At 40.7% G+C, this 21,771-nt stretch overlaps 2 protein-coding genes across 2 annotated transcripts in view; one reads left to right on the top strand and one right to left on the bottom strand.

Moving 5' to 3' along the window:
• The first annotated feature begins 1,398 nt into the window (after window positions 1-1,398).
• thoc3 (THO complex 3) lies at window positions 1,399-4,391 on the top strand. The gene is made up of 6 exons (XM_042326080.1): window positions 1,399-1,606; window positions 1,937-2,093; window positions 2,427-2,631; window positions 3,012-3,173; window positions 3,344-3,444; window positions 3,677-4,391. The coding sequence occupies exons 1-6, from the start codon at window positions 1,427-1,429 to the stop codon at window positions 3,838-3,840; spliced, it is 969 nt and encodes a 322-aa protein (XP_042182014.1). The 5' UTR covers window positions 1,399-1,426; the 3' UTR covers window positions 3,841-4,391.
• A 13,662-nt stretch (window positions 4,392-18,053) lies between these two features.
• Window positions 18,054-21,771, bottom strand: part of LOC112257053 (complexin-2) — a 52,660-nt gene continuing 48,942 nt past the window's right edge. The window contains exons 3-4 of the mRNA XM_042326079.1: window positions 21,563-21,750; window positions 18,054-19,344 (exon numbers count right to left, since the gene is read on the bottom strand). Coding sequence (XP_042182013.1) covers window positions 19,147-19,344; window positions 21,563-21,750 — 386 coding nt within the window. The 3' untranslated portion in view covers window positions 18,054-19,146. The remainder of the gene's footprint in view (window positions 19,345-21,562; window positions 21,751-21,771) is intronic.

Genomic DNA, 21,771 nt, shown 5'->3' with positions numbered 1-21,771 from the left:
ATAATCCACGATTTATCCATGATAATGCAAAAACATAATACAGGACTAACAAGTTTTTGGCGGTGTTGTCAACCAGCCACTTTGGTGCTTTGGGCCAATGCCAAGTGAACTAGAGCGCAAGGCGCTATCAGAGTGTACCAAGAGAGAGCTCAAGGTCTTCCACTGTGACCAGGAATAGAACACAGTTGAGTTTGGTGGTCGTTTTTTCTGTGTGTGGCTACCTCTCATGCTCTCAAAATGTTGGCGCCTGGAGACGACACGTTTTCCAAGGTGAGCAGAACAATTATGAGTTGGAGTCAGGAGAGCAGGAATATTAGGACAGGCCAGGGACACAGAAAGGTGGATTTCTGAAGAGGAATGGAGGGGAAAGAGGAAGAAGAGGTTGAATAGGAGTGACATTTTTGGAGAAAGTGGACCCTTGCCTTTTGGCGGACCTATTTGTGATTTCAGGGTGGGTAGGAAAGGAGTTGGGTACAGTTGAATCAGTGAAGGTAACCTGTACTGGACTTGTGATATTTGTTTGTGTTTCTTCTGACCAGAGGGAGCTGGCGCGTGAGCAATTGAAGTTGAAGATTCCTGGTGTTTGTGATGCCCGTTGTTTGGTGCAAAACAGACCTGGTGGTGAGCGTGATCCTCTTGAGTTTGGGTCAGAGTCTCTACCAGACAAAATCATGTCAGGAAATATCAGTTATCCTGTTAGAGGTTTTGTGCCGAATCCACTGCACTGTGTCAGGTGCAACATTTATGGTCATGTCGTAGCAGTTTGTAGGAGGGAGATTCCAAGATGTGGGATGTGTGCAGGAGGGCATGGGATAGAGGATTGTGTAGTTTTGGTGAATAAAGTTGTCTGTGTCAACTGTAAGGGTGCTCCATGTTGCTGGGAGCAGTGCATAAGGTGTTGTATGCTGAGGCAGTGAAGAAAGTAGAGGTGAATGGGTCGAGGGTGAAGAATCCTGAGAGTATCCCTGTGAGTAATAGATCTGTGCCAGCACAGAATGATAGGCCAATGAGTGATATATGCTTCAGTAAGGTTGTCTTCTTAGCGTTCATAGCAATGGTTATCAACTGTATCACAGAAATGGAATGTAAATCACAGAAAATATATGTTGTGGTGGCAGCTGCAGAGAAGTATTTGGGTATATGAGATTTGACTTCAGAAGAGTTACAGGGTATGTTGAGTGGTGGTGTCTGGTCTTCCTAGGCCGTTGGCATGGTGCATGAGGAGATAGGGGCAAAGTAGTGGAATGGGGTAGTGGGTTTTTAATGACTATAGCGTTAGTTATACTTTGTTATCACAAAGTATAATGGATTTACATCATAGTCCAGTTGGGGGCGGTAATGCAACATATTGGATGCCAACCGCCGTTAAACTCCAAAGAAGAAGAAGACCCCCCTGTAGCGACATAACGTGGTAGTATCTTCCAAAATGGCGTCCAAATATTATCAAGAGATGCAAGAGAGTTTTAGAAATAACAACAAAAGCAGGGAATTCCCTGCGCATAGCGCTAAAGTCCATTCAGTAGCATGGAGTTGCGACGGCAGGAGGTTGGCATCTGGGTCTTTTGATAAAACAGCAAGCGTATTTGTCTTGGAAAAAGACCGTTTGGTACGTTGCTAGCATGTTATAGACGCAAGCTAACATTGCATAAATGAACCACGCATGCTAGTGCAAGGCTCATAACACAACTCTCAAGTCTTATATTGTAACATTCAGGCACATCAAATTATACACTCACTTTTATATCTAGCAGATATCTATTAATTTGTTAACTATGATCAGATCGGGAAGAGCCTGCTAAACTAGCTAGATGCTATGTTATGTGTTGAACCAGCTAGCCGAGACAACTGGCTAGTTAGTTACTATTTGTAGTAGCAACCTCCACTTTAGCACACAGCTAGCTATCTTGTTGTTTTTATCTATTTCTACCCCTTACAGGTGAAGGAGAACAACTACAGAGGCCACGGAGACAGTGTTGATCAGTTGTGTTGGCATCCTACCAACCCAGACGTGTTTGTCACTGCATCAGGGGACAAGACCATACGCATCTGGGACGTCAGAACAACAAAGTGCACGGCTACTGTCAACACTAAAGGTACATTCCAATTAGATCAACAAAGTGCACGGCTACTGTCAACACTAAAGGTACATTCCAATTAGATCAACAAAGTGCACGGCTACTGTCAACACTAAAGGTACATTCCAATTAGATCAACAAAGTGCACGGCTACTGTCAACACTAAAGTTAAACCCATTTTGTACAGCGATGCAAGCGATACATCTGCTGTGTCTTAAGCCAAAAACAATACATTAGCAATGTACTGAAGTGCAAGACTTTACAGTACGTGCCATGTGTAATGTTCTGTTGCATTCATTCTGATCTGTGCCGACCAAAAGTGCATGATCTACCTGCTATGTTTGTTTGCAGGGGAAAACATCAACATCTGCTGGAGTCCCGACGGCCAAACGATAGCCGTTGGGAACAAGGACGATGTGGTTACCTTCATCGACGTCAAATCACACCGGTCACGAGCTGAGGAGCAGTTTAAGTTTGAAGTCAACGAGATCTCGTGGAATAATGACACCAACATGTTCTTTCTCACCAATGGAAACGGGTGCATCAACATCTTGAGGTAAGACCTTGGTCCCTTCCAAAATAGAACCCTAGGTTATTCCCTATTTAGTGCACTACTTTTGGCTAGAACCCATATTGTGCTGGTATAAACCAGTGCACTATTTAGGGAATAGGGTGTCATTTCCCCCATTACCCCAGTATTCACAATCCTGTCCAAACTAGAATGTGTAGTTTATGTCCTATGATGTAGCCTATTGCTGCTGCACATGAAAATGGATATGACTTGAAGTAGTAGATTCATGTTCATAATTAGCCTAAGGTTCATAATTAGCCTAAGGTTCATAATTAGCCTAAGGTTCATAATTAGCCTAAGGTTCATAATTAGCCTAAGGTTCATAATTAGCCTAAGTTATAGGCTCCCTGACATGTTGTTTTCAGTTATCCCGAGCTGAAGCCCATCCAGTCGATCAACGCCCATCCCTCCAACTGCATCTGCATCAAGTTTGACCCCACGGGGAAGTACTTTGCCACAGGAAGTGCAGATGCCCTGGTCAGTCTGTGGACCGTTGAAGAACTGGTCTGTGTTCGCTGTTTCTCCAGGTGAGTGAGTCTACATTGAAAACAGTCCATATGGACAGATAGTGCATATCCTTCATCAGCTAACCCTAGTAGCCCATTAAGCACCCAAACAATGATCAGTATTTGTATCACTTGACATTCATGCTTTTGCAATGTATACATACATCGAGTCTGATTGTCTTGCATTTCAGGTTGGACTGGCCAGTGAGAACATTGAGTTTCAGCCATGATGGGAAGATGCTGGCTTCAGCCTCAGAGGACCACTTCATAGACATAGCAGAGGTTGAAACAGGTTAGTTGGAGAGAAAAAAAGTCAATACAACTTTTAGTTGACACATAAGAAACACAATTAGCAAAACCACAAAATAGTTAAAAGAATTGAATGTGCAAGAATAACCCACTCCCCGTGGACCGTACGGCCTACAAAACAAGCCCACACTATGCCGCATAGTCCTTGGCAAGAATATAGTCCTCATTAATTTGAGTTCATCATTCAGAGTATCTTCTGTTTTGTGTTTTTGCAGGAGAGAAGCTGTGGGAGGTCCAGTGTGAGTCTCCTACGTTCACAGTAGCCTGGCATCCTAAGAGACCGCTGCTGGCCTACGCATGTGATGACAAGGAAGGGAAGTACGACAACAATAGAGAGTCTGGCACAGTCAAACTGTTTGGATTACCTAATGATTCCTGAGTGGGATAGCAAGGCAGGCACAGTCAAACTGTTTGCATTACCTAATGATTCCTGAGTGGGATCTAACACGCTGTATTTTGATTCACTCTTTAAACCGAGTTTATACGGATAATTGGCCCTACTTCGTGGAGTCATGTTACCTATCCCTGTGCTGTAACACTTCTTCTCTATATGTTCAATACAACATCCTTGTCTTTTGGTCCATTAAACATTGCCAGAAAGGGATGTCTGTTTAAATGGCTATATCATGTAAACTGATATTTGTCTTAAGCTCAACTTTCATCTACTGTTTTTGTTTATAGAAAGTGTGCCGTCTTAGATGTAAAATGAGATGCTTATGAGATGATAAAACGAGATTTACTCTCCGTAGTGAGGGGGAAAAACACTCAACAGTTCTTCCTCTTTACAACCACCAGATGGCACTGCATCCTAATTATCAACATTTGTTTCTGTACAGTTTCTCAATACGGTTTGCATTACACACAGTGCAGTACCATATTTTTGTTAACTTTAAATTGATTTTTTTTATATTAAAAGAACAGTCTTGTTTACTTATTTGTCTTGGTTGGACATATCAAGGTGTAAAACGGACACGGTGCAGGGTATGCCTTCTGTCTAGATTTTAGTGGGTTATTTCAATACGTTTTTAATTTTAAAAATTATGTCACCTTTGTTTAACCAGGTAGGCCAGTTGAGAACAAGTTCTCATTTACAACTACGACCTGGTCAAGATAAAGCAAAGCAGTGCGACAAAAAACAGCAACACAAGAGTTACACATAAACAAACGTACAGTCAATAACACAATATCTCAGTATCTCAGTCAGAAAATGGTGATTCATTGCAGGCTATGGCATTAAGATGATGTGCAACTATGTAATGTATACAAGAAGTGAGGATATGTGAGATTTTGGACTTGATATGGTAGACCTGCCTGCCCTCTGTAGCACAGCTCCCACACACCAACCACCACAAGACCCCATTATGTTAAGTGTGTGAATATGACGCCCTGCCAACTAAGTACAGTAAGTCAGTTCCAACATTATTGACACTATTGATAACGATGAGCAAAAAATACTGTAAAATCAATAATACAACGCTGAGCTATATTGCATGCAAAAAAACCATGAAATTATATTATTTTATACTAATACAGAGAAGGAGAAAGAGATTTTGTTTAACAAGTAATACTTAAAAATAAATTAGGGGTCAAGTATTTGTGTGCGTGGCCAAAGAGCTCTATTTGTTTTATGCCATCCAACAAATGAAAACGGCAGGCGTTTGCACTTGGATTGGAACTGATCTGATGACATGAAAATAGAGCTCTTTGGCCGTGCACACCAGTGGTGGGTTTGGTGTTGAAAAGAGGAATCATATGTAGTAAAGAACCCCACACTTACTGTAAAATATGGTGTTGAAAAGAGGAATCGTATGTAGTAAAGAACCCCACACTTACTGTAAAATATGCTGTTGAAAAGAGGAATCGTATGTAGTGAAGAACCCCACACTTACTGTAAAATATGGTGTTGAAAAGAGGAATCGTATGTAGTAAAGAACCCCACACTTACTGTAAAATATGGTGTTGAAAAGAGGAATCATATGTAGTAAAGAACCCCACACTTACTGTAAAATATGGTGTTGAAAAGAGGAATCGTATGTAGTAAAGAACCCCACACTTACTGTAAAATATGGTGTTGAAAAGAGGAATCGTATGTAGTAAAGAACCCCACACTTACTGTAAAATATGGTGTTGAAAAGAGGAGTCGTATGTAGTAAAGAACCCCACACTTACTGTAAAATATGGTGTTGAAAAGAGGAATCGTATGTAGTAAAGAACCCCACACTTACTGTAAAATATGGTGTTGAAAAGAGGAATCGTATGTAGTAAAGAACCCCACACTTACTGTAAAATATGGTGTTGAAAAGAGGAATCGTATGTAGTAAAGAACCCCACACTTACTGTAAAATATGGTGTTGAAAAGAGGAATCGTATGTAGTAAAGAACCCCACACTTACTGTAAAATATGGTGTTGAAAAGAGGAATCGTATGTAGTAAAGAACCCCACACTTACTGTAAAATATGGTGTTGAAAAGAGGAATCGTATGTAGTAAAGAACCCCACACTTACTGTAAAATATGGTGTTGAAAAGAGGAATCATATGTAGTAAAGAACCCCACACTTACTGTAAAATATGGTGTTGAAAAGAGGAATCGTATGTAGTAAAGAACCCCACACTTACTGTAAAATATGGTGTTGAAAAGAGGAATCGTATGTAGTAAAGAACCCCACACTTACTGTAAAATATGGTGGTGGATTGTTTTAACACCATGGGGCTGTTTTTCTTCCACTGGTCCTGGGGCCCTTGTTGAGGTCAACGGCATCATGAACTTTACCCAGTACCAGGACATTTTAGCCAAACACCTGGTTACCCACTTGTTGTTGATTCTTCACAAAAAAAATACAGTTTTATATCTTTATGTTTGAAGCCTGAAATGTGGCAAAAGGTCGCAAAGTTCAAGGGGGCCGAATACTTTCGCAAGGCACTGTATGATAAGTGATTAACTTATAGCTTCCAACTAAGCACTTATCATGATGAATGATTATTGTATAAGACAACAGCTTCTGTAGCGTTTGTGCCATAGCTGAGGAGGAGGTGGGAGAGCACACAGTTTGTTTAGATGGAAGCACAGCCTGTTTTTTCATACGGTTCTAAGAACACCAGGATGCTTCCAGAATGGAAGTTTCCTTGTGTCTGATAACAAAGGAGAAGGTGAGCAATGGGTTGGAAAAGAAAACAACAGTTGTCTTGAGATTGGGAGTGAGGGAGTGGGAGGCCAGTCACACTCCCTCTCGGGAATCACCCTGTGTGACTAGAGATTAGACATGGTGTCCATTCCTCGTTTCTCTTCCCAGCGAGAGTCGTCTCGGTGCCCAGATCAAGAAACTCCTGACTGGGCTGGTGACAGCTGTCCTCTCCCATCTCTGATGCTTCTGAGCAGCGGGCTCCAGGATATCTCATTTTGCAGCTTCCTATTCATAGCAGGGATGGAACAGGCATCCCCTGACCACTCCTTAATTTAATTTATATCCTGGTATCCTGTTTCTGGTTTTTTTCATAGCCAAAACAACAAAGGATCTAAAATCTGCAGATCACAACATTGTTAGCTACTGTATATTTCTCTCTCCTTCCTGTCATTAACAAATGCACAGTTTTCATATTGTACTTCCATTGTAAGAAAATGATTTGCATTGTCAGCCATCATCAATCATATGTTAATAAATTACTATTGTTATTTAGTGGGCTGGGCTTAAGGGGAAAAAATCAAATTGATGTGAAATCCCCTTTAGAGGACAACAGGGTTGATGTCTTTCAATTGTTCCTCTAGGTAAATCACCATGCCACTAAAAAAAATCATTGTTCCTCTGTTTGATGAGCTCACATCACAGAGCATGACATCTGCATACGTATTGATCTACCATCTGCTACACCGATGTCCTTTTGAAAAACACAAAAAACATGTTCAATTCATAACGTCTGATCAACATTGCATTGCTTTCATTATTTAGTTACAGTACACTTCATATTTGTTTGTTTTTTGCAGAGAGTATTAGAAGTGAAATTCTGTAAGATAACTAGAAACCCGTACAAAGGCCACATAACGGTTTGTTAAACAACTTCACAAAATTTGAGACATGTCTTTTATATACATGGATGTGGTGATCTCAAGCTGTTGGTTAAAGAGGAGCTGCCAGCGTTTAAATCAAAGCTGTGTATCGTTCCCTCAAGGTCCTATCTTATGTCTGATGAACAGGGCCAGGTCCAGACGTCTAAACATCACTAACAAGGTCCTATCTTATGTCTGATGAACAGGGCCAGGTCCAGACGTCTAAACATCACTAGCAAGGTCCTATCTTATGTCTGATGAACAGGGCCAGGTCCAGACGTCTAAGCATCAGACGTCTAAACATCACTAGCAAGATCCTATCTTATGTCTGATGAACAGGGCCAGGTCCAGACGTCTAAACATCACTAGGCAAGGTCAGCAGGAAAGGTTCTGATGAACTACCTCCATGTCAGCATGATGGCCATAGATATGAATGCTGATCAGTCTATTGTGAGTGTGGTGCTACCAGTCATGGAGAATGTGTGTGTGTGTGTGTGTGTGTGTGTGTGTGTGTGTGTGTGTGTGTGTGTGTGTGTGTGTGTGTGTGTGTGTGTGTGTCAGTTACACATACACACAACAAGTAGAGATAAGGTAGTCATTCAAAAATCATGTTAAACACTATTATTGCGCAGAGAGTCCGTGCAACTCATTATGTGACTTGTTAAGCACATGTTTACACCTGAACTTATTTAGGCTTGTCATAACAAAGGGGTTGAATACTTATTGGCTCAAGACATTTCAGATTTTCCTTTTTTTAATTAAATTGTAAACATTTAAAACAAATATTAATAATAATTCCACTTTGACATTATGGGGTATTGTGTGTAGACCAATGACAAAACACATCTAAATTTGATAAATTTTAAATTCAGGCTGTAACACAACAAAATGTGGAAAAGGTCAAGGGTTGTGACTACTCTGAAGGCACAGTAGGAACATTTGGATTTAGGTTTACTATCTGAATTGACCGGAATTGAAATGTAATTGACACCAAACATGCAACTCACGACTACCCACTGATTTCTGATAGTCAGGGTTATCTAATACCCTCAGCGTAGCCTTGGACACCATGCTCTTCACAAAACAACATTTGAAAGGAAAAGCTCCGCCAGACTATACTATCCCCACCCCCGATTCACCATTCTCTCACTAGCTACTAATCATGATAAATCGAAATATAACTCACAACCCCCAGCCTCCTCAACCCTTCCAGACACGACACAATTACCAAATAAAGCCTTTGGTCTGCTCTCAAGATGGACGATGATTGATTCCAGTAATATGATTGGAAGAAAACAGAATGACCTTTGTACATTCTAAATAGCATCTGGAGGTTAGATAGATATTGGTTTTGTTTAGACGCGTGTGTATACATTTAAATGTATGGTGTGAGCCAGGTGGTCTGCTTCAATCAATACATCAGGTAACAGGCATTCAAGATGATGTGACAGAGCATGACTGTGTTGTGTACTTGGAACTGATGTTTTACTGGAAATGTGTGTTTCTTATTTGGATAGTCTCCATTGAGCATCATGCTTTTCAGTCCGGGAATAGGCCTGATCTGGATTTAGAAAACCGGCCCTATGCTTCTTTAACAATACATTTTTTTTCAACACAAAAACCTTCTTTAACAGTACATTTTTCAACACAAAAACCTTCTTTAACAGCAGTTGAATTGGATGATTACTGAGCACTGACTGTTTTCCTCCATCTTCCCAGCTAGCACATGTGGTTCCTTTGAAGTTGTGGGAACGTACGTTTTTTGGTTTCCCATTGGTTATGGGAACAAAGCCATATGTTTCCTGACCGGTAAATGTTCTGAGAACGTGGATCTTTCGACAAGACAATAACCCCAAACACACATCAAAATACACAGATAAATGGTTAATAGACCACAAAATCAACATTCTGCAATAACCATCTCATTCTCCGGACTTGAACCCCATTGAAAACCTGTGGTTTGAATTGAAGAGAGCCAGTCCATAAACGCAGACAAATGATATCAAGGATCTGGAAAGATTCTGTATGAAGGAATGGTCTAAGATCCCTCCCAATGTGTTCTCCAATCTCATAAAATATTTTTGAAAAAGGCTCAGTGTCGTTATCCTCACAAGGGTAGGGTGCTGAAATACTGAAAACAGGGATGCCAAACATTGGCACTTATCTTTTTGAGTATTTAAAAAATATATATATTTGCTTGTTAAACTAAATCTATTTCTCTGAGCAATTATATTAGTTTTATTTATTTATTATTATGTTTTTGAGCATGCAATATAGATCAGTATTTGAATTATTTATTTTATACAGTATTTTTTTGCTCATTTTTATCAATGTGCCCAAAATGATGGACTTGAGTGTTACATCCATGAACAGCAGATTCACAGTAACAGTAGAAGTTACGATGATCTGGACGAGGTAGTTACAGCAAACCATTATGCAACCTCTCTATACTTTATACCGTTATTGCTGTTTTCCTGCAAGAAAATATAGGCATAAGGATTTCTTAGTTATTTGGCTGAAATATGAAGGCCCTTACTAATTACTATGCTAATGCCTTTGTATGTATGGTTTTATTGTGAGAAATTAATTTGTTAAGCCACTTTCAACTGTCCATCATTCAAAGCTGTAAAACTAGGAAGGATGTTGGTTTCTGAACACAATACAGACACTAATCCATGTATACAGTGCATTCGGAAAGTGTTCTGACCCCTTGTATTTTTCAACATTTTGTTACGTTACAGTCTTATTCTAAAATGGGGTAAGTAAAAAAACCTCCTCAGCAACACAATACCCCATAATGACATCACAATACCCCACAATGACATCACAATACCCCATAATGACATCACAATACCCCATAATGACATCACAATACCCCATAATTGTCATGCCCTGACCTTAGATATCTCTGTTTTCTATATATTTTGGTTAGGTCATGGTGTGACTAGGGTGGGTACTCTAGTTTTTTTTTATGTCTAGCATTTTTTGTATGTCTAAGGCTTTTGTATATCTTTGTTGGTATGATATGGTTCCCAATCAGAGACAGCTGTTTATCGTTGTCTCTGATTGGGGATCATATTTAGGTAGCCATTTTTCCCACTTTCTGGTGTGGAATCTTGACTATGTGTAGTTGCCTGTCAGCACTATATTGTATAGCTTGTTATTTTTGTTGGTTTGTTCGGTGTTCATTCTTTGAATAAAGAGAATGTACACATACCACGCTGCGCCTTGGTCTCACTCATACGACGGATCGTGACAGAAGATCCCACCACAAAAAGACCAAGCAGAGTGTTCTAAGAGGAGCGGATATCCTGGGCTCGGGTGAAGGGTGAGTGGAGGACATCATGGACATGGGAGGAAGTTATGGCAGGGGACAAGACCCTGCCATGGAAGCAGATGGAGGCAGCGAAAGAGGAACGGCGATGACACGAGGGGTCACGTATAAGCTCCAAAAAACGGTAATATCGACAACAAAAACATTGGGTGGGGGGCACAAGGGGAGATTGGCAGAGTCAGGGGTTAGACCTGAGCCAACTCCCCGTGCTTACTGTTTTACGCAGTGATGCGCACGGTGTCTCCAGTGCGCATTCATAGCCCCGTCTATTCCAGCTCTCCGCATTGGCTGGGCTAGAATGGGCATCCAGCCAGGACGGACGGTGCCGGCTCAGCGCTCCTGGCCTCCAGTACGCCTCCCTGGACCAGGATATCCTGTGCCGGCTCTGCGCACAGTGTCTCCAGTGCGTCTGCAGAGCCCAGTGCGTCCTGTGCCAGCGCCCCGCATTTGCAGGGCGAAAATAAACATCCAGCCAGGACGTGTTGTGCCAGCTTTACGCTCCAGATCTCCAGTGCGCCTCCACAGTCCAGTACGTCCTGTGCCTTCTCCACGCACTCGCCCTGAGGTGCGTGTCTTCAGCCCGGTGCCACAGTACTTGTCCCACGCATCAGGTCTCTAGTGCGCCTCCACAGACCAGAGCTTCCGGCGACAGTTCCCAGTCCAGAGCTTCCAATGACGGTCCACAGTCCAGAACCTCCAGCGACGGTCCCCAGTCAGAAACCTCCAGCGACGGTCCCCAGTCCGGGAGGAATCAGCGTAAGGAGGGCTGCGTCCTGAACCAGAGCCTCCACCGAGGGTAGGTGCCCACCCGGACCCTCCCCTATAGGTTCAGGTTTGCGGCCGGGAGTCCGCACCTTTGGGGGGGGGTACTGTCACTGGGGACCGACGCTGGAGACCCCAGACTGGGGACTGTCACGATTGTGACAATAATGACATCACAATACCCCATAATGACAAAGCAAAAACAGGTTTTTAGACATTTTTGCAAAAGGGAAGGGGTCTGAATACTTTCCGAATGCACTGTACGTTTCTAATGCTGGATGGTGCTGGATGTTAAAATCAACAGCTTCTGTACCATCACATTAATTGCAGGGATTTTGTATTTTAATTGTATGTAATTAATGAGTAACTGTTGGCACTCTAGAAATTAAGTAAAAATGAACTGGCTTGTGGCTAAATTAATCTCCATATTAAACATTTCATTATTGCCGAACCTTTTCTGAATATCAATTCATTTTCGTCTAACAGTTAAGTACCTTACTATGATTGTCATCAATTAAAATAGCAATTTCTGAATTAAGAATTTTGCTAGGTCTGAGTGAGGAAGGGAAAGCTGAAAACTAAGTGTTATTGGCAGAGACGTTTGGAACTCTCTTATTGGTCTTATTAGCTCATTTGCCACCTGGTGATGTCACCAGGCAGGCCAGAACTCCATCCCACCAAAACAGGCTGAATTTCAGGCTGTCCTTTCAATCACTTCTTATAATAAAAGGACATTATCCTAATTTTCACAATTTCACAGTATTATTCCAACCTCATATATATATATATATATATATGAATGGAGGTCAAATTACTGTAAGAACATAACAAATCCCTCTGAATCTCTCCTTTTAAATCTCTCTTCAACTGATAAAGTACTGTTGTCCTCCTTCATCAGACTCTAAGCAGGGGGGGATAGGTAGCAAGTAAATGGGTAGAATATACACTATGCAGCTGAGTAGGTAGCCTAGTGGTTAGCACGATGGGCGAGTAACCGAAAGGTTGTTGGATCGAATCCCTGAGCTGACAAGGTACAAATCTGTCGTTCTGCCCCCGAACAAGACAGTTAACCCACTGTTCCCCGGTAGGCCATCGTTGTAAATAAGAATTTGTTCTTAACTTGCCTAGTTAAATAAAGGTTAAATTTAAAAAAAAAAATCTAAATGAGTAATTCAAATTAATACAAAACCTACAAATTCTGTTCGCTCATAATGAGAAGAATCTTCGAAATCATCCAAGAAGTTTTTTTTTAACCACTTTTATTTGTTATGCATTTTAATTTCCCAATGATGAGTCTATAGTGATGTGGTTCCACACAAAAGAGTATATGACATGCAGATAAGGACATTATAATGTTTTACATTCTCATCCTGAATGTAGTATTGAGAAGGAAAAAAAATCCTCAAACTGACAAAAATGATCATGATTTTTATTTCCCTTATTTAGAACATCAATGCCAGTCACATTGAAACAGTACAACAACGATGAGCCACATAGAGAATGTTCTTAAAGACAGGTTGACACAATGACCGATCCCACAACAGTTTCTCTCCATAGGGAAAGTTAGAAGATATTTTAGTGCAAATATCAAAACATTGGAATGTATTTAAGGTTTAGCGTTCGGTCACCCTTTCACACTAGCGTTAGTTGTACAACCTCAGTCAGGCAGATCGTAATACAACTGGAAATATGGCTGGAATGGAACCCTAGAATCGCTTGGTGCTGTCTAGAACCTAAAAGGGTTTTTACGCCACTCCCCATACAAATAAAATTGGTTTGGGTTCTATGTAGAACCCTTTTTACCAGAGGGTTCTACATGGAACCCTAAAGGGTTCTACCTGGAACCAAAAAGGTTTATTTTATGTGGACAGCCGAAGAACCCTTTTGGGAACCCTTTTTACGAAGAGCGTAGGGCCCCACTTTGACCAGTAATAGGGTACCATAGCACTAACAGGAATGGGCCATTTTCTCAAGACTGGACTGCATGCATGGTGGGATTCTTTCTGTGCTTTGTTTCACACCCGTATTCGGCAGGACAACAGTGTGGCTCGTTGCAAAATAGCTGACAGGTGTTAAGCAACATCAGAGAGATGTAACAGCAGTCCAGTCATTCAAACAAAAGTCACACATCAATCTCAATAACGGCTACAGTTTGACAGACCATAATGTTGATAGGAGTACACTATTTGAAAGGTTTATTCTGAAACAGGATGTGTGATCTGATCTTAAAACCTGACCACACTAGACATCTCCCCATATGATTGCATGAACATCTCTCAAAAAAGTATTATATATATATATTTTTTTATCTATCTTTCAAACAATTATGTATCTCTCTGACACTAATTATAAGTTTTATATTAGTTTTAAAGATGATCACTTTATTTTTAAAGTATCACCATACCCATGTTCATCGTTTTGACAGAAACATGATGTGAAGTAAAACACTCATTCTGTCTTTGGACAAAGTGCACCGATGACAGTTAAGGTTTTGGAATGTTTTGGAATGTAGGCATCCCATTTATTTGGAAATTGACTAAACAATCCAGTCTTTCAATATCAGACCTTTGTTACCTCAGACCTGATATTGTTTGTATTTTCCTTCAATTCTGAGGGAGTAATCCTGAACCCTAATCCAATGACTACTGTCAAGGTGCAAGTAATATAATAATAATAATAATATATAATATAATATACAGGAGAAAAGTTATAATTCTGCTGTTTTTCCACCTTTTCAAGTTAAATGAATGCAATCGAACATTTCGCCAGGGCAGGGCTCAATTCCATTTCAAAAATAGGAATGTTCTTGTGTAATACCAGAGGACACATATCTATATTGTTGAATCACTCCATCTGAGAGCTTCATTAATGAGTCTTGTGTTCCTGGCCTTGCTAATATTATAGGTCAGAAGGACAATAATAAATATGATTTCCACACCATTTCATGCAACCAAAATAATGAAATAGCTAGTAAACATTACCAGAACAAGCATTGTTTGTGACAGATGTACTCATCTATGTGAAAATTAAATGATAATAGCCCTTTGCAAAATGGCAGTTCACATCCATGCTGTGGTGCCTTGAGAATATGTCAGAGAGAGAGAGGGAGAGAGGGGGGGAGAGAGAGAGGGGGGAGAGAGAGGGGGAAGAGAGGGAGAGAGAGGGGGAAGAGAGGAGAGAGAGAGAGAGAGAGGGGGGGAAGAGAGGAGAGAGAGGAAGAGAGGAGAGAGGGGGAGAGAGGGGGAAGAGAGGAGAGAGGGGGAAGAGAGGAGAGAGAGGAAGAGAGGAGAGAGAGAGAGAGAGAGGGGGGAAGAGAGGAGAGAGAGAAAGAGAGGAAGAGAGGAGAGAGAGAGAGAGGGGGAAGAGAGGAGAGAGAGGGAGGAAGAGAGAGAGAGGGGGAAGAGAGGAGAGAGAGGAAGAGAGGAGAGAGAGAGAGGGGGAAGAGAGGAGAGAGAGGAAGAGAGAGGAGAGAGAGAGAGAGAGAGGGAGGAAGAGAGAGAGAGAGAGAGAGAGAGGGGGAAGAGAGGAGAGAGAGGAAGAGAGGAGAGAGAGATAGAGAGGGGGAAGAGAGGAGAGAGAGGGAGGAAGAGAGAGAGAGGGGGAAGAGAGGAGAGAGAGGAAGAGAGAGAGAGAGAGAGGGGGAAGAGAGGAGAGAGAGGAAGAGAGGAGAGAGAGAGAGAGGGGGGAAGAGAGGAGAGAGAGGAAGAGAGGAGAGGGAGAGAGAGGGGGAAGAGAGGAGAGAGAGGAAGAGAAGAGAGAGAGAGAGGGGGAGAGAGGGAGGGGAGAGAGAGGGAGGGGAGAGAGAGGGAGGAAGAGAGAGAGAGGGAGGAAGAGAGGAGAGAGAGAGAGAGAGAGAGAGAGAGAGAGAGAGAGGAAAAGAGAGAAAGAGAGAGAGGAAAAGAGATAGAGGGAGGAGAGAGAGAGAGGGAGGAAGAGAGGAGAGAGAGGGAGAGAGAGAGAGAGAGGGGGGGAGAGAGGAGAGAGGGAGAGAGAGAGGAAGAGAGAGAGGAAAAGAGATATAGAGAGAGATAAAAGAGAGAGAGAGGATAATAGACAGATGAAATATGGCTATTTTTCCTGTTTGAGTGTGAGTATCGCAGTTGAAGTTTGGACACAGATTCATGCCCCAATCCCAGCCAGGGACAATCACCCAACCATCATATATCACTAATATGCAGCAGCAAGACAGAGAAATATGCATTATAATTGTAAAGCCAAATTGGAACCACTCATACATGATCCATACATTACCGTAATTACAAGAGTATGTTTACAACTGGGGCAGAGGTATGAGCTGTATGCTGCTTGGAATACATGCTATCATCAATATACACAGATGTTTGATTTACTGCATATAGTACGTCCCCAGCAGAATATGTAGAGGAAACATATATGTGTCTGAACTACAGGTATTGGGATGAAGACAAAAAAAAAAACCTCAACAGCTTCTTTGACCAAAATGGAAACATATTGTTAAAATGGTCTGTAATAAGGAGAGCAAATCTGTATGGCAACACATCCTGTCTGGACTTTACCCGGGCAGTGGCACACTATCTCTGTGACGTGTGTTATATAGTTCAGGATATGAGAGGATATATATGGGGCGGCAGGGTAGCCTAGTGGTTAGAGCGTTTGACTAGTAACCGAAGGGTTGCAAGTTCATATCCTCTGAGCTGACATTTCTACCCCTGAACAAGGCAGTTAACCCACTGTTCCTAGGCCGTCATTGAAAATAAGAATTTGTTCTTAACTGACTTGCCTAGTTAAATAAAGGTAAAATATAGGAGAAACCTGTCGACCATCACCGTTAGAGGCAGCATGTTAATAAATCAACACATAACTGTTGTGTCCCCAGTTTGGGGTCAACATACAGTACGTGTCATTGAATATGAATTATATCATTCTGATTGTTTATAAAAGTCTCAGTAAAGGTAGGGTTAACGCCACCTTCTGTAAATGTTGTTTTTGTCACGAAATGAATTGCATCATCACATGAGAGGGCAGGTCTGGTTGAGCAAACATAACATCTGGGGATGTTATAGGGCCTGGTGTTATAGCAGTAGGATGTTATAGCAAACAGGATGTTATAGGGCCTGGTGTTATAACAATTCAGTCTGTCATCAACAAACTCTTATTCTGTATGTGATCGACACAGGCCATCACAGAGCTGAGAATCTACAACAACCCAAACTTCTGAATCTAGTCAAACAGATTCTGTTGCCGGGAGACCACAACATAAACAGGCCATCGTTTGTGTTGTAGTATTTGGTGTGAATTCCCCCCCTATGTTCCTATGGCGATGTGAAAGGAATGTGTTAAGTATTTCTTTAGACATATGACACAACCAATTCGAGCCTGGTTAGAGTTTGTGCACACAGGATTCATAGACACTTATAAACGGGGACTGTATAAATCAACCACATGATATATCACGTCACTATAGAAACACACAGATATTGTATAAACATACAAACATACATAGAGTACAAGTACTGTAGTAGTACATAGACATCATTACACTGACTTCATCGTTTTCTCCTCGTCTTTTCTTTGCGTATACACTTGTATATTGTACACATTAGGATACAGTTGGTGAGAAGGGTTTAGACAAATAGGTAGATAGTGTAACGGAACTACACTTTGTTTCTGTACAGGAAAAAAAATTATTCAACATTGAATTATAATTGTTATAGTTATTTTTTTTTGTGTGTGATTATTACAGTCTAAACAATATGCTTTTACCTAGTGAAAAACCCTATCAGACCTAAAAAAAAGAGAGAAAATTTACGAATAATTTATTCATAACATGTGATTATTTAAATGTTTATTTTAGTTTTTTTTCTCTCGAATATATCAATCTTCAATGTCATGTAGCCACTTACGTTATATGAAAAATATGAGAATTTCTGACAATTAAAACATCACAGGGTTTGGTCTTTGGAAAGTGTATCCCAAAATGACATCAATGTCTACATAAAAACTATATGTTGCCAGCCTATTCCTATTGAAATCAACAAGACTGGACCACTTCCTTAGTTCTGGACAATTTCCTTAGTTAGTGGGGACAAAATAAATGATCATGTTTTTTTCAGTATCTTTGGATATTAATGATTCAAACACTACCAATGCGATTGTCTCTCAGGATAACATGGAATTTATGAAGGAATTTATTTAGGTCCATTTATTAACTATTAAATAAATGAAATTCCATTTAACATTGCTTACTGTTTCATAATAGCCTCCAAAAGAATGAGTTAAACAAGTACATTGTGTAAAAGAGACATGTGGTATGGGAGGTGGGCAGTGAAAGGCTGACATACGTAGTAGCGGCTTCCTTCACTGTAATGCAGTGCTCATGTTTGATTGTCTTTTGACTGCACTAAAACCACCAACTGTTAAATATGATGTTGACTAAATCCTTTTCATAGAACTGTGTGTGTTTGTCTTCTTCTCTACACTGAATATTAATCTAGTGTATTCTATGGATAATCTGAGTGTTTAATGTTGGATGTGAATCTGTTGTATTCTATGGATAATCTGAGTGTTTAATGTTGGATGTGAATCTGGTGTATTCTATGGATAATCTGAGTGTTTAATGTTGGATGTGAATCTAGTGTATTCTATGGATAATCTAAGTGTTTAATGTTGACGGGGTGACCTTTGTTTGAGCAAAAATGGTTTCTCTCACAAGATGCAGTCTGTCAGGCTGATAATCTCCTATATTTAATCTGGGAAAATGAGAGATGTTTTATTATTAGTCAGGAATGTAAAGGGAAATCAAATATTCCACTTGCCTTCGTTGTTTCATAGCATTAAGAAGGCATTGGATCAGCTCTATTCGTACAGCCAGACTAACATTAAATACATACGTCATAATGTGGCATGTTTCCATCCTTTGAAGACAAACAGCGGTATTACAAAGTTAAATGATATCATCAAACGACTTCAACGAGACCCTCAGTCCTACGAAGGCACAGTCTAAACTAACTAAACTGCTGATCTCAAAAAGACCCAGAATAGAATATCCCCTTCCCATACAGTTACAGTAGCTTACTTACTATAAAAATAGAAAAAGCCAGTGAATTAAAAAAAGAAAAAGCGCTCCATCTTCAGATACGTGTTGGCAGTGCTTTTCAACCACATGAGCAGGAATGCCCATTGAAGTGTCCATTGGTACGGTAGATTGAACCCTGCTCTCTAATGCATGGCTGGACAGAAACTCCTTACCCCAGTTAATACCAATGGCCAACCAATCCAAATGCATCTATCTGGTGCGGTGAATCTATATACCAATGTTGGAATGTTAGATAAGTGGGGAAAAAAACAAACATAAACTCAGTCGGCAGTTGAGAGACCGACGAGAAGCTGTGGGTAGATATATAACCACATTGTGTCTAGTCAGAGTAAGAAAACAACGAATACTTCTGTAAAGGCAGTGAATGGCCGTTTGGCAAGAACCCCTTCTACCCAAATCCCCAGTCCCAGATCTCTCCTCCCCCTCCCCCTGGCTGGACCGAACCATGTGTTGTTGTTGTCGATGTGTTCATTACTTCTTGAACATGTCCTTTAGAGGTCCAGGGAGGAACTTGAGGACGGTGTCCAGAATGCTCTCCTCATCCTCGTCTTCCTCGTCTCCGCACCCGGCTGGGATGGCCTTCTTGGCGCGCGTCAGAGACCCCTCACAGGCCTGCTCCATGGCTGCCTTCTCCTCCGCCTCCTTCTCCTCCTTCTTCTTCAAGCCATACTGCGTGGATAAAGGGCACAGAGATAACAATATATGAGGATGTCACTTTCATAAGGAGTAGCACCCCCACACCTCCCATCTTGAGATCAAATGGAGTTCCACAAGGCTTGATTCTTGCACTTTACAGTGCCTTCAGAAAATATTCACACACCTTGACTTTATCCACATTTTGTTATGTTACCATTTGTTATTAAATATTGTTAAATATTGTTATATTACTGCTGCTGTTTAATTATTAGTTATTTTTATTTTCGATTTTTGCTTTTTTTGTTGTTGTTAGCAATTCTTTTACTTCTTAAAGCATTGTCGGTTATTGGCTTGTAAAGTAAGCATTTCACTGTAAGATCTACACCTGTTGAATATTCGGCGCATGTGACAAATAAAATTTGATTTGATACAGCCTGAATTTAAAATGGAATACAATGTAGATTTTTCTTCTCTCACTGGCCTACACAAAATAGCCATAATGTCAAAGTGGAATTATGTTTTTAGATATTTTTTTTTTTTTTAAATTCATTTAAAATGATAAGATGAAATGTCTTGAGTCAATAAGTATTCAACCCCTTTGCCATGGCAACCTAAATAAATCCAGGAGTAAAAAATATGCTTAAAAAGTCACAATAATTTGTATGGACTCACTCTGTATATTAGTGTTTAACATGATTTTTGAATGACTACCTCACCTCTGTACCCCACACATACAATTATCTGTAAGGTCCCTCAGTAGAGCAGTGAATTTCAAACACAGATTCAACCAGAAACACCAGGGAGGTTTTCCAATGCCTTGCAAAGAAGGGCACCTATTGGTAGATGGGAAAACATTTTAAAAAGCAACCATTGAATATCCCTTTGATCATGGTTGTTGTTAATGGTAGTTGTTAATTAAACTTAAAGTCACTACAAAGATACAGGCGTCCTTCCTAACTCAGTTGCCGGAGAGCAATGAAACTGCTCAGGGATTTCACCATGAGGCCAATTTAAAACAGTTACAGAGTTTAATGGCTGTGATAGGAGAAAACTGAGGATGGATCAACAACATTGTAGTTACTCCCAATACTAAATTGACAGAGTGAAAAGAAGGAAGCCTGTACAGAATACAAATATTCCAAAACATGCTTCCTGTTTGCAACAAGGCACCACTGCAAAAAAATGTGTAAGAGTAATTAACCTTTCGTCCTGAATAAAAAGTTTTATATTTGGAGCAATACAACACATTACTGAGTACCACTCTCCATATTTTAAAGCCAGGTGGTGGCTGCATCATGTTATGGGTATGCTTGTAATCGAGAAGGAATGGGGACTTCTTCAGGATAAAAAATAAAACGGAATGGAGCTAAGCACAGGCAAAATCCTAGAGGAAAACCTGATTCAGTCTGCTTTCCACCAGACACTGGGAGATGAATTCACCTTTCAGCAGGACAATAACCTAAAACACAAGGTCAAATACACACTGGAACCTGATTCAGTCTGCTTTCCACCAGACACTGGGAGATGAATTCACCTTTCAGCAGGACAATAACCTAAAACACAAGGTCAAATACACACTGGAACCTGATTCAGTCTGCTTTCCACCAGACACTGGGAAATGTATTCACCTTTCAGCAGGACAATAACCTAAAACACAAGGTCAAATACACACTGGAGTTGCTTACCAAGAAGAGTGTTCGGAGCTAGAGCTTGGACGTAAATCTACTTGAAAATCTATGGCAAGACCTGAAAATGGTTGTCTAGCAACAACCAATTTGACAGAGCTTGAAGAATTTTGAAAATAACAAATTACCCAGAAAGACTCACAGCTGTAATCACTGCCAAAAGTGTTTCTACAAAGTATTGACTCAGGGATGTGAATACTTATGTAAATGAGATAATTTTGTATTTCATTTTCAATAAATTTGCTAACATTTTAAAATGTGTCATTATGGGGTATCATGTGTAGATGGGTGAGGGGAAAAAATCGATTGAATCTATTTTGAATTCAGGCTGTAACACAACAAAATGTGGAACAAGTCAAGGGGTGTGAATACTTTCTGAACTAACTGTATATTATTTATAGTTTACATTAAAAGGGCAATCTGGGATTCAAAGAATTATACAATGTACTTTTTTAGGTGTAGTATACAGCTGAAGGTTGGGGCTGGAGTAATGTAATGGTTTTATAACGGGGTACATTGAATGTAAAATAGTTTCTGAGTCATTTGTGGACTGCTGCAGTGCTCACCTTGTCCCTGATGGACTGTCGTACGACTTCTCTTTCTGCCTCCATTTTCCGGTGCTTATCCTTCCTCTCCTCCTCCTGTTGTCTCAGTGCCTCCTGTCTCTCCTCCTCTTCCTCCTTCTTCTTCTTTGCGGCCTCTGGATCCTTCTCCTCCTCTCCGCCTAACATTTTCCCCATGTCTTTAGTGGCCCCTGGAGGAAGCAGGAACACAC

Source organism: Oncorhynchus tshawytscha, linkage group LG08, assembly GCF_018296145.1.
Source record: "Oncorhynchus tshawytscha isolate Ot180627B linkage group LG08, Otsh_v2.0, whole genome shotgun sequence".
In the NCBI taxonomy this organism is placed as follows: domain Eukaryota; kingdom Metazoa; phylum Chordata; class Actinopteri; order Salmoniformes; family Salmonidae; genus Oncorhynchus; species Oncorhynchus tshawytscha.
This window is presented reverse-complemented; position numbering and strand designations above follow the sequence as displayed.